The sequence below is a fragment of the Amblyraja radiata genome, chromosome 14 (assembly GCF_010909765.2).
Source record: "Amblyraja radiata isolate CabotCenter1 chromosome 14, sAmbRad1.1.pri, whole genome shotgun sequence".
Lineage (NCBI taxonomy): Eukaryota > Metazoa > Chordata > Chondrichthyes > Rajiformes > Rajidae > Amblyraja > Amblyraja radiata.
The window spans coordinates 12,368,618-12,380,867 of NC_045969.1; the positions used below are offsets into that span (position 1 = coordinate 12,368,618).

Below are 12,250 nucleotides of genomic sequence, written 5' to 3' on the forward strand. Positions count from 1 at the left end.
TTCCATAACCTTTGATGTCCTTATTAATCAAGGGCTGGTCATGGCAACCACCTCTAACTTTCTCACTGTTCTCCATTACATCTCCTCATCATTAACAACAGATGGTTTCTGTGCCTCCCGCCTCTGGTTTCACGTACTCCATCTCACACCTCCTCGCTGTCAACTTATGTCACCAGCCACTGCCCTAATATGTGGCTCTGGGTCACATTTAGTCCAATCCTATTTGTGCTGTTGGACACTTGTCTGAGTAATTTGCCTCAGTTCAGGACCGGTCTGTCATCTTATTAGAACATAGAACAGTGCAGCAAAGAAACAGGCCCTTTGTCTATGCCAAACATGATGTCATGTTAAAACTGGAGTGGCCATTTTGGTTTGGACACTATGCACAATGCTGGAGCAACCATTTTGGTTTGGACAATACGTAAACTAGTTTGGACGATCCTTTTTTTTTAATATCACTGTGCTGGAGGTCACTTGAAATAGCACTGGTTATGAACTTGTACTGGACAACTTCTATATTTTCCTATCAACAAAAGTCTAGGTTTTACATGGATGACTGAACATCTATATTCAAAAGAAATGTTTAGAATTAATTCTACAAATGCCTTTGAGATGTTTTTTATTTCAGAAATATTCAACAAAACTTTTATTTCTTAATTTTCTTTTATCTCTTGGGGTTGTGCAGTGATAGCATTTATAAAGGTCAGTGTATCTCAGGAATCTTTACTCAAGTAAATTGTGTTCATTTTACAATAGAAAAACATTCCAATGACTATCCTCATCAAATGCCATCAGATTAGCAGAAGCACACCCATTCCTAAACCTGCCCTCAATGTCAACAATTCATCCTCCACAAACCAAAAATAGAACATTACAATCTCATATAAATTAGTACATCATAAATCATACAATTAATGATTTGTAGTGATCTGTGGTGCTGTGACTTGCTTGTAAACCTAAAGCTGACAGCTTTCTCATCTGCTGCTGGAGAACTGAATTCTTAACTCGTTTTAAACAGAAAATAAGATTGTGTTCCATGAACAAGAAGATGTATTTATGCAGCACGTTTCATGAGTTTGGGAGGTTCTGCAAATCAGTACAGTCTATCGAGTCATGTTGAACTACAGGAAAATGGGAGAGTGTGGTGAATCTGTGAATTCAGGCCAAGTCATTGGGTATTTTTAAAGCAGGGATCGATAGGTTCCCAGCTAGTTTGTGTGTAGGATAGTGTGTAGGATGTCAAAGGTTACAGGACGAAGGCTGAAGAATGGGGTTAAGAGGAAAAAATAGATCAGCTGTGATCAAATTGCAGAGCAGACACAATGGGCCAAATGACCTAATTCTGCTCGTATGTGTACAAAATCATGAGAGGTATAGATCGGGTAGAGTTTTTTGCCCAGAGAAGGGGAATTGAGAACCAGAGGACGTAGGTTTAAGGTGAGAGGGGAAAGATTGAATAGGAACCTTGCGGCTCACTTTTTCACGCAAAGTGTGGTAGGTGTATGTAACAAGCTACCAGTTGAGATAGTTGAGGCAGGTACCATGGCAAAATTGGGACAGGTACATTGATAGTACAGGTTTAGAGGGATATGGGCCAAACGCAGTCAGGTGGGACTGGTGTAGATGCGACTTGTTGGTCGGTGTGGGCAAGTTGGGCTGAAGGGCCTGTTTCCACACTGTATGACTATGACTCTGACTATGCCTCATAATCTTATGGAGTAGAACCTGGTCATTGTGTTTGATGTAACTATAACACAGAACAAATATTGTATCATCTCAATGCTTCAGTGTCAGGCTGACATAGCTATTTGTATGCTCATGAATTCTGGTAAAATATCAGCTTTATTGATTCAAGGACATGACTTCAGAATTAAGGGACAGAAGTTTAGGGGTAACATGAGGGGGAACTTCTTTACTCAGAGAGTGGTAGCTGTGTGGAATGAGCTTCCAGTGGAAGTGGTGGAGGCAGGTTTTGATTTTATCATTTAAAAATAAATTGGATAGGTATATGGATGGGAAAGGAATGGAGGGTTATGGTCTGAGTGCAGGTAGATGGGACTAGGGGAAAATAATTGTTCAGCACGGACTTGTAGGGCCGAGATGGCCTGTTTCCGTGCTGTAATTGTTATATGGCTATATGGTTATACTTACTTTGATGTAGAGAAACTGGCACCTGGCCCACCGAGTCACTGCAGCACTCTGCATCTAGTTATATTACTTTATTGCATTGTATTTTGAGAATCATGTATGAACTTTACATTTTGCATTCATATATCATGTGGAAACTGCTCACAAAAACAACCTTTATTGCTGATACAGAATTTTACTTCGGAGTCACGTGAGTGACTACGTGAAGAACCCGCCAGGACGCATGCGTGTCATATCGCTACACGCATTGCGAAACGACAGGCGGGGTGGAACGACATTCCCCCGCAGCGGCAAGTTTAAAAGCCGGGACCGACATGTAAGTGGTTACTCTGCGGTCATTATTGTTCCCATACTGTTTCACAGGTGGGGAAATGATGGATAAATCGAAAAAGTCAACTAGAGCTGCGACAAAGCTGGCGGGGGAGGACCGCGGAGTTGCGGGCAGCCAGCAGCGGCCGGCAGCACAGGAATCACCCGTAATGGGATCAGCTGTGCCCGACTTAGCCCCCTCACCGGCCAGATCAACACCGCGGCCGGGCGGGAAGGCAAAACGAAAAACAAACAGAGCCGTTGACTCTGATGAGTCCGACTTTGAGGAGCCGCGAGCGGCTAGCGACCGTGTGCACTGGAGCCGGAAGGAGCAGCTTATGGAGCAAATGCTCCAACGTGACAGACTCCGGGAGATGGAGTCTAGTCACCGTGGGTCATACATAACACCCACAGCAGCACCTTACGTAGGGCTGTACAGTGCATCTCCCTCGTCAGAGGGGAGTACTGGGGGTCAATTCTGGGCTGACCCCGAAGAGGTGTTTGCCGAACAAACTACAAGTGTGCAGGGGGTGCAGGAAGGAGAAAATCTACTGGACATGGTGTCCAACTACATACAGCCGGATCAGACTGGACGAAACCTAGAACAGAAACTAGCTGCCAGCATTGATGTCCTGTCATTCAAGCAACTACAGGAACAGGCTGTGATGGACACCACTGCCAAATATCTGGCACCAGGAAATTGCATATCCCTGAATGTTCCAGTTGTGAATAATTGTATCTGGAAACACGTCGGAGCAGGAGTTAGAAGCATGGATGTCAAGCTCCAGAGAATACTAAAACTACTAACAGCAGGGATCACAGCATTCGCTCGCACAGTGGATGGGAAGGAAATGTCGCAAGAACAACAGGATGCACAGGCACTATTCTGCAATACGCAGTATGAAATCAATAGTATCAGAAAGAGTGCAATCCGACCTGCCTTAAATCCAAAATTTGCAGGCCTGTGCAAATCTGGAGACACAAAGCCACCAATATTATTATTGGGGGGAAACCTGTCCAAGCAGGTTAAGGAGCTCGATGAGGAGGCAAAAACCCTGGGGCTCATAAAGGCGACAACAGCAAGGATCTCCCACAGCCAAAGACAGCACCCTTACGCACCCACCAGCAGAACAAGAGAAGCTGGTGAAAGCTCAAAGGCCGGGCATACAGGACAGCTGTCTTTTTTAGGCCATGGCCCAGACCGGCCTTCGTGGAAAATGCGCAAACTCCAAACCCAAACCCAGACACCGGCGCCTCAACCTCCTCGAAGACTACACAGGAAGAAATAAACCTTCCACTGGTATCCATGGAGGTAGGTGGGTCTGGTCCCTTACAAATTATAGGAAGTGTGGATTATACACATATCGGTGGAAGATTACACTTCTTTTGGGATGCATGGAGTACATTAACTACAGACACTTATATCCTAAACAGTCTCCAGGGATATACCATTGAATTTGTGCACAAAAATAGCCCCCCAGTTCAGCATGTACCGAACCGAACGTTCGTACTTTCACGAAAAGAAAAATTAGAAGCACATGCTGAACTGGTGAGACTTCACGCAAAGGGGGTAATTGAAAAAACCCAACACGATTCTCTGGAATTTGTGTCTAATATCTTTACCAAAAACAAAAAAGATGGTGGTTGTCGCATCATCATAGATTTGACCAAATTGAATACATGTGTGCAATATATTCATTTTAAAATGGAAACCTTTGTTACTGCCAAACAATTGATTTCCAAAGGCTACTTCATGGCTAGCATCGACTTAAAAGATGCTTACTATTCAGTGCCTATACGGACTGACCACAGACGTTATTTAAAATTCAACTGGATGGGGCAGCACTGGCATTATAGAGCTCTACCAAATGGATTACAAAAATTTTGAAACCAGCCCTAGCGTATCTTCGGAAACAAAAACATATGATCATGGCCTATCTAGATGACATATTAATTGTGGGCAAAACTTTGGAATTAGCCAAACTAGCTGTATCAGCCACCAAACAATTGTTTGAGAAACTGGGGTTTATCATCCATCCAGTTAAATCTAAACTAACGCCTTCCACCTTAATGGATTATTTGGGGTTCACTATTGACTCAGTTCACATGTCGGTGACTTTACCAAAGGACAAGACTACAGTCTTAACTGAGGCCTGCAACAACCTCATTGACATCAGTGAACCATCTATCAGATTGGTAGCAAGGGTGATTGGCAAAATAGTGGCTGCTTATCCAGCCACACAATTTGGACCTTTGTATTATCAAAATTTACAAAGGGCAAAAATACAAGCACTCAAAATTAATGCTGGTCATTTCGACAGACCAGTGAAGCTACCAATCAAAGCAATTATGGAACTAAAATGGTGGAGGGATAACATTCGGCATTGTTCCAGCCCTATCATTATCAGCAACCCCTCAGTGGTGCTACAAACTGATGACAGTGCACTTGGTTGGGGTGCTACCAATTCCATCTCCAGCTGTGGAGGTAGATGGAATGCACAGGAGGCATCATTACTACAGACACTTGGCATAAACTACCCGGAAATGTTGGGTGCGTTCTATGGCCTAAAGTCAGACTGTTCTGGAATATATCACCAGCATGTTAGACTACAGATTGACAATGCCACCGTGGTGGCATATATTAACCATATGGGTGGAATCAAATCGACATCATGTGACAATCTGGCTAATACAATTTGGCAATGGTGTATCCAGAGAAATATTTGGATATCAGCTACTTACCTACCAGGTAACCTAAATTCAGTGGCAGACACCAGGTCACGCAAATTCAATGAAAACATCGAATGGATGTTGGATATAAAAGTATTTGCTGATATTGTAGCACGGTATGGAACACCAGATATCGATCTATTTGCATCTAGACTCAATCACCAGTTACCAAACTATGTTTCTTGGGAACCAGACCCTGGGGCATCAGCGATAGATGCTTTTTCGCTGCATTGGGGGAAATTGTTTTTCTATGCATTCCCTCCTTTCTGCCTCATCAGTCGGGTATTACGCAAAATACAACAAGACTCGGCGTCTGGTATTTTGGTAGTGCCCGATTGGCCTACTCAACCATGCTTCCCTGTGATACTCGACATGGTCTTAGAACCATGTATCACCATCCTGAAACGACCAGATTTGTTGGTTCATCCCGTAACTGGGGATAGCCATCCATGTCATAATACGACAAACTTATTAATTTGTAGAGTCTAAAGAAACCTCTACTGGAACTGGGACTGACGGACCGAACATTGAACATTATCTCAGCGGCTCACAGGCAGTCCACCAAAAAACAATATCTGGTATACATCAGGAAATGGGAGATATATTGTCACAGAAACAACATCACTTACAGCTCGATGAACATAACGTCTGTTCTGGAATTCCTGGCAGGCCTCCATTATGATGAGGGACTCAGTTACAGTGCCATTAACTGCGCCAGAAGTGCCCTTTCAGCATATCTATGGTGAGGATCCGAGCGTCATTCTGTTGGGACTCACCCCCTGGTAACCAAACTTATGAGGGGAATTTTTAATATCAATCCCCCAAGAACCAGGTACTCTCAAATATGGGATGTGAGTATTGTCCTAACGTTGCTAAGGAACTGGTCTCCAGCAACAGCTCTGTCCCTGCAAAAACTGACGCATAAAACAGTCATGCTGATGGCTTTGGTCACAGCACAAAGGGTACAGTCTTTACATAAGTTAAGGCTGGACAATATGACTTCTTCAACAAGAAATATAACTTTTCATATTCACGAATTAGTCAAACAGAACAGACCGGGATCATCAGGCCTCAAAATAGAATTTAGGGCTTACACTATAGATGATCGTCTCTGTATAATAAGACATTTATTGTTATATATGGAGAACACCAAAAACATCAGAGGCAATGAGATGGCACTACTAATCAGCCACAAGCAACCCCACAAAATGGTGTCGGTTCAAACTATTTCCAGATGGCTGAAACAGGTTTTAACAACAGCTGGGGTGGATACTAACATATTCAAATCTCATTCCACCAGGGCTGCAGCTACATCGGCAGCTATGGAGTTGGACGTACCGATGGACCAAATCCTGGAGACAGCAGGATGGTCAAGGGAAAAAACATCCCAACAATTCTACCATAAACCAGTGGTTAAACCTGGAACTTTTGCAGAATCAATTTTAAGTTCTCTAATATGATTTCACCCCATGAAATAGGGGCTATAATTTGTTGTTAATAAATTTATCATGGATTTTCAATGTCGGATTCATGTTTAAACATGTTAACACAATTCCTCCCTTAGTCAATTAAGGCAGATGTGATGCATGGACTCGTTTCCACGGCATGAAATCACAGAGCTTTGAAATCTTCACGTAGTCACTCACGTGACTCCGAAGTAAAATAGTAAGATTAAATGAGAACTTACCAGTTCGAAGTTTGATCGTTATTTTATGAGGAGTAACGTTGAGGGATTACGTGTCCTCCGCTCCCATCCTTGATCATAAAGTTCAACTGGTATCCTCTTCTCTAATCTTACTATGTTCAGTCATTACTGTTATCTGTGATTTCACACCGCTGCTTTGAAGAATGACACGCATGTGTCCTGGCGGGTTCTTCACGTAATCCCTCAACATTACTCCTCATAAAATAACGATCAAACTTCGAACTGGTAAGTTCTCGTTTAAACTTACTATTTCACTGTACCTTTATTGGTACCTGTGACAATTAAATTGAACCTTGAATCTTGAATCTTGAATCTTGTATCTTGAATCTAAGTCAATCAATCAATCAATCAACCTTTATTGTCATCTTGCAAAGCAACAATTGTACAGTGCAAAATGAGAAGACGTTTCCCAGGGAATACCGGAACATCGCACATAAAACTCAAACATTTCACACATAATAAAAACAATCCAGTCCCTGATAAAACAGTACGAATAGTTAAAAAGTGCAGGTAAAAACAGCAACATTAAAATACAGTAAAAACAGTCATAAAATGTCCAGGGCAGCTGATTTAAGTGGCCAGTGCCAGAGTTGTTAAATTGTCAGTGCAAAGCAGCAGAATCAGGTGGAGTGACTGTTTAGCAGCCTCACAGCCTGTGGAAGGAAGCTGTTTAACAGTCTGGTAGTCCGGGTTTTGATGCTACAGTATCTCTTGCCTGATGGCAGGAAATCCAGATGTGTATGGAGTCTGTCCTTAGCTATTCTCAGTGCTTTTTTCAGGCAGCGGTTCTGGAACAGTTCTTGTACCAAGGGTAGGGATTCGCCAATGATCCTCTCTGCTCCCCTCACTACCCTCTGCAGAGACTTCCTGTCTGAGCAGTTACAGTTGGAGTACCACGTGTACTAAGTGGCTGCTGAGGTCATTTGAGAGGACTGTTATGTGAATTTCCTCACTGTCAGAGTGAGACCCAACTCAAATTGGAGGAACAGCACCTCAAATTTAGCTTGGGCGACTTATAACCCAGCGGTATGAATATTGAGTTCTCTAACCCTTACTTTCCCTCTTGTTACCGTCCCTCCCCCATCCTAGTTCTCTGATTCTTTCTACTGTCCTATGATTAAATATTATTGATTGTATGCTGCGTTGTCACCTTCCCTTCAGCTATCAATGAACCATACGACACTTTGTAATTATCATCTGCTTTGATCAGTTGTTTTCACAACTTACCCTTCCATATCTCTAGACTCCCTCTCCCCTGACTCTCAGTCGGAAGAAGCGTCGCCCGTTCCTTCTCTCCAAAGATGCTGCTTGTCCCGCTGAGTTTCTCCAGCATTTTGTGTCTATCTTAAGTGAATTAGCTTGTTGTTAGGTAGAAACAAAGAGTTACAAGTGGACAGTCCAGATCAGAGCAGCAGATTTCCTTCACTGAACTTTAATAAATCCAATGCATTTTTACAACAATCCCATGGTTTGTTGATTGCAGTTGTTGTTGTTGTGATCTTCCATCCTTTTCTCAAATGTATTTAATGGATCAGATTGAAATTTATCAGCTGCCATGGTGGGATTTGTCTAGTCATTACTTTATCTAAAATGGACACAAAATGCTGTCGTGACTCAGCAGGGCGGGCAGGATCTCCGGATAGAAGGAATGGGTGTCGTTTCGGGTTGAGACCCTTCTTCAGTCACCCAATCCTTCTATCCAGAGATGCATTTTGTGTCTATCTTTGGTGTGAATCAGCATCTGCAGTTCCTTCCTACACATTACTTTATCTAGTTCTCCAGATTAGTGTCTCTGTAACATGATCACAATATCACTCTACTCCTTTCACCATAACCATCTACTCCAAAAACACTTGGCTTACTAAACAAAAAAATGATTTCTACTTGTTAATGTAATTTAATGATATAATTTATTACTGCAAGGTTATTTAAAAAAAATCCTCCTGTGTGATTTTTGACTGGCAGTCAATTAGTACTGTTAATATAACTGTTAATTGCTTTGGTCTTTAACGAAAAAGTGTAGTCATGGTTTCAAATACTTGTGTAATTGCATCTTGGGGAAGTTATCTTGTAAACGTATTATATTTCTGTGTATATTTGTGTAATTTCATGTAATGACTGTTCATTTACATTACCAGCCACTCCATCGCCAATTATAAACTTGACGGTTTTCAATATCACCACCAAGAGTTTTCACATAACCTGGACAACAGACAACTACGAAGAGCAAACGTTTAATGTCCAGTTGTTGAAGGATGGCAGTGTTGTGAAGGAAACCGAAACCCTGGAACTGGCTTTGACTGTGTCAGGATTGGAGTCAGGGACTGAATACACTGTGAGTGTCGCCTCAAGATCTTGTGAACAAGAGGGTGTTGCCACTGAGCTGAACATAAAAACAGGTAATGTCCTAAACGGGCCTTGGCTCGCCGTCATTTACCGCTCATCCCCAACAGGATGGCTGTCTCATTCTCAAAGTCCTCAGGAGGTGAGCGTGGGAACTGGAACATTCTACTTATGAGCATGTTGTGAAGTTGAGGCCTATTGCTTGGTTGAGTTAAGGCAAAAGGATGTTTCGGGGTGGCACGGTGGCGCAGCAGTAGAGTTGCTGCCTTACAGTGCCAGAGACCTGGGTTCGATCCTGCCCACGGGTGCTGTCTGTACAAAGTTTGTACATTCTCCCTATGGCCATGTGGGTTTTCTCCGGGTGCTCTGGCTCCCTCCCACATCCTAAAGAAGTGCAGGTTTGTAGGTTAATTGATGTCTGTAAATTGTCCCTAGTGTTTAGAATAGAACTAGTGTGAACGGGGGAGATTGTTGGTTGGCACAGACTCGGTGGGCCAAAGGGCCTGTTTCCGTGCTGTATCTCTAAACCAAACTAAACTAACCTGGGTCACAATTAATCACTTGTGGCTTTGATAACACAACAGAGGATACAGAGAAGTCTATATGAGGACTGGGGAATTATCTCAATGAGGAAAGCTTGCCTGAAAGGGGTGCTGATGGTAGAAACTATTTTAAAAGTGTGAAGAGTGAATATTTGAGGTGATGTAGCTAGTGTTATGGACTTAGGATGTGGAATTAACCTAAATTCAATGGTGTTTTCATCCACCATGGACACAATAAGATGACTGCCTTCTTCTATGCTAAGTGTTTACGATTCTATGGCACTGACCGGCTCACACAATGTGTTCCTATCTCCCAACCTTGGTATCGTGACAATAAACTAAACTAAACAGAAGAGCAAAACTATCACTAAATGCAACTTCCAACAGAATTGACCAAACCTGCGTGATGTTCTGGCAAGGATTATCCAACAGTTGAACTCTCGACTTGGGTGACGTGTAAAATGAATAGGAGTGGATTGCCAGCCCACTAAACACGCTGCTCAAATTTCTATGAAATAAATGAGAGGAAATTCAGGGACAGTCTGATCTCCACTGCCTGTTTCTTTTTCACTTCAGCTTTAGTTGAACATATCAAAAGCCTACAGGACACATAGTGCTGGTGTAACGCAGTAGGCCAGGCAGCATCTCTGAAGAGAGGAGAGTCTGAAGAAGGGTTTCGGCCCGAAACGTCGCCTATTTCCTTCGCTCCATAGATGCTGCTGCACCCGCTGAGTTTCTCCAGCAATTTTGTGTACCTAGCATCTCTGAAGAACCTGAATAGTTGGCAGTTCGGGATGAGACCCTTCTTCAGACTGTGTTTCTATGGTTCGAACATATCAAGGCATTGTGCTAAAATTGGTGCAGTTAGAACTGACAGTCACAAACAATAAGTGAAATGGTTAAATTCACAGATTAATTCTTCCATACAGATTTATGGCATGTGTGAACAGTATGTGCAACTCCCTTGAACTACTGCAGAAATTAAAAGTATCATTATAACATTGTGGATTGAAACTGTATGTAATCCCAATAAATATTGATGCGATAATTTCAAGTTTCTCGCCTACTCTCATTTGCCTTGGAACGAATGATAAAACGTTTTTTTTTGATCAGCAGAAACCACAAACATCAGAGCCAAACGGTCTGCCATGGACTTTGTCTCTACATTGACTGTCTACTTGAATAGACCAGGATTCACGACGGATTTTCCATTTGCAGACGTGCCTTTATGCTGTATGTATTTTATCCCATCATTTTCACTGACGCATAGAGTTTCTTCTGTTCTATATTGTTGTAGTTACATTTCCAAATGCAAGCAGAGTAACTGTTTTAAAAAGCATGGGATAGTTTTGCATAGAATGGAACTACATTTGCCGGTATGTACCGAAGATAGACACAAAGTGCTGGAGTAACTCAACGGGTCAGGCAACATATCTGGAGATAAAGGATGGATGATGTTTCAGGTCGGGTCTGAAGAAGGGTCCCAATCCTTCCTTTTTCTCCAGGGTTGCTGCCTGACCCACTGAGTTACAATGCACTGTGTGTCTGTGTGATGGTTTTTGTTAGTTTTGAAAATAATCACGGTTGAATATATCCTGGCTCACATTGTGGCAGTGGTAACGTAGGTCAAGTTGCCTGCGTTTGCTGCCATCACTTGATAGGCAAGGCAAGGCAAATTTATTTGTATAGCACCATTCGTGCAAACTGCAATTCAAGGTGCTTTACAGGAAAGAAAAAATAAAATAGTAAATAATTAAAAATTAAAAAAAATTGATAGCAATTTCGTCAATTCTGTGTATGTGTAATTCACAGATATCATAGATTTAAAAGTTACAGCATGCAAAGAGGCCACACAAGGACATAAAGTCCTGCAGTAATGCAGCGGGTCAGGCAGCATCTCTGGAGAACATGGATAGGTAATATTTCAGGTCAAGACACAGTGGGTGACACAGTAGCACAACGGTAGACTTGCTGCCTTTGCGGCACCAAAGAACAGGGTTCAATCGTGACTACGGGTGCTGTCTGTGCGGAGTTTGGATGTTTTCCCTGTGACTGCATGCGTAATCTCCGGATGCTCCGGTTTCCTCCCACACTAGAAAGACGTAAAGGTTTGCAGGATAATTGCTTTCTGTAATATTATCAATTGTCCCTAGTGTGTAGGATGGTGCCGGTATGTGGGGTGATCACTGGTCGGTGTGGACTCGGTGGGCCGAATCATACAGTTTCTGTAACTCTAAAGTAAAGTAAAGAGACCCTTCTTCAGACTCTGTTCTCATTCGATGCTGCTTGACCTGCTGAGTTACTCCAGCACTTTGGGTCCTTTTGCTTATTAACCAGCTTCTGCAGTTCCTTGGTTCTTAATGCAAAAAGACCATTTGGCTTATCCAATCTCTATTTGCTCTAAGCAAGGACAATTAATGTTGTTCACTCTTCTGTCCTCTACCCTTGAAGGCCTTGCAATATTTATTTCCCT

General features: G+C 42.5%; 1 protein-coding gene across 1 annotated transcript in view; it reads left to right on the top strand.

The window, feature by feature from the left end:
- Nucleotides 1–12,250, top strand: part of umodl1 (uromodulin like 1) — a 68,188-nt gene that overhangs the window by 33,967 nt on the left and 21,971 nt on the right. Inside the window, exons 11-12 of the mRNA XM_033033495.1 lie at nucleotides 9,031–9,291; nucleotides 10,891–11,010. Coding sequence (XP_032889386.1) covers nucleotides 9,031–9,291; nucleotides 10,891–11,010 — 381 coding nt within the window. The remainder of the gene's footprint in view (nucleotides 1–9,030; nucleotides 9,292–10,890; nucleotides 11,011–12,250) is intronic.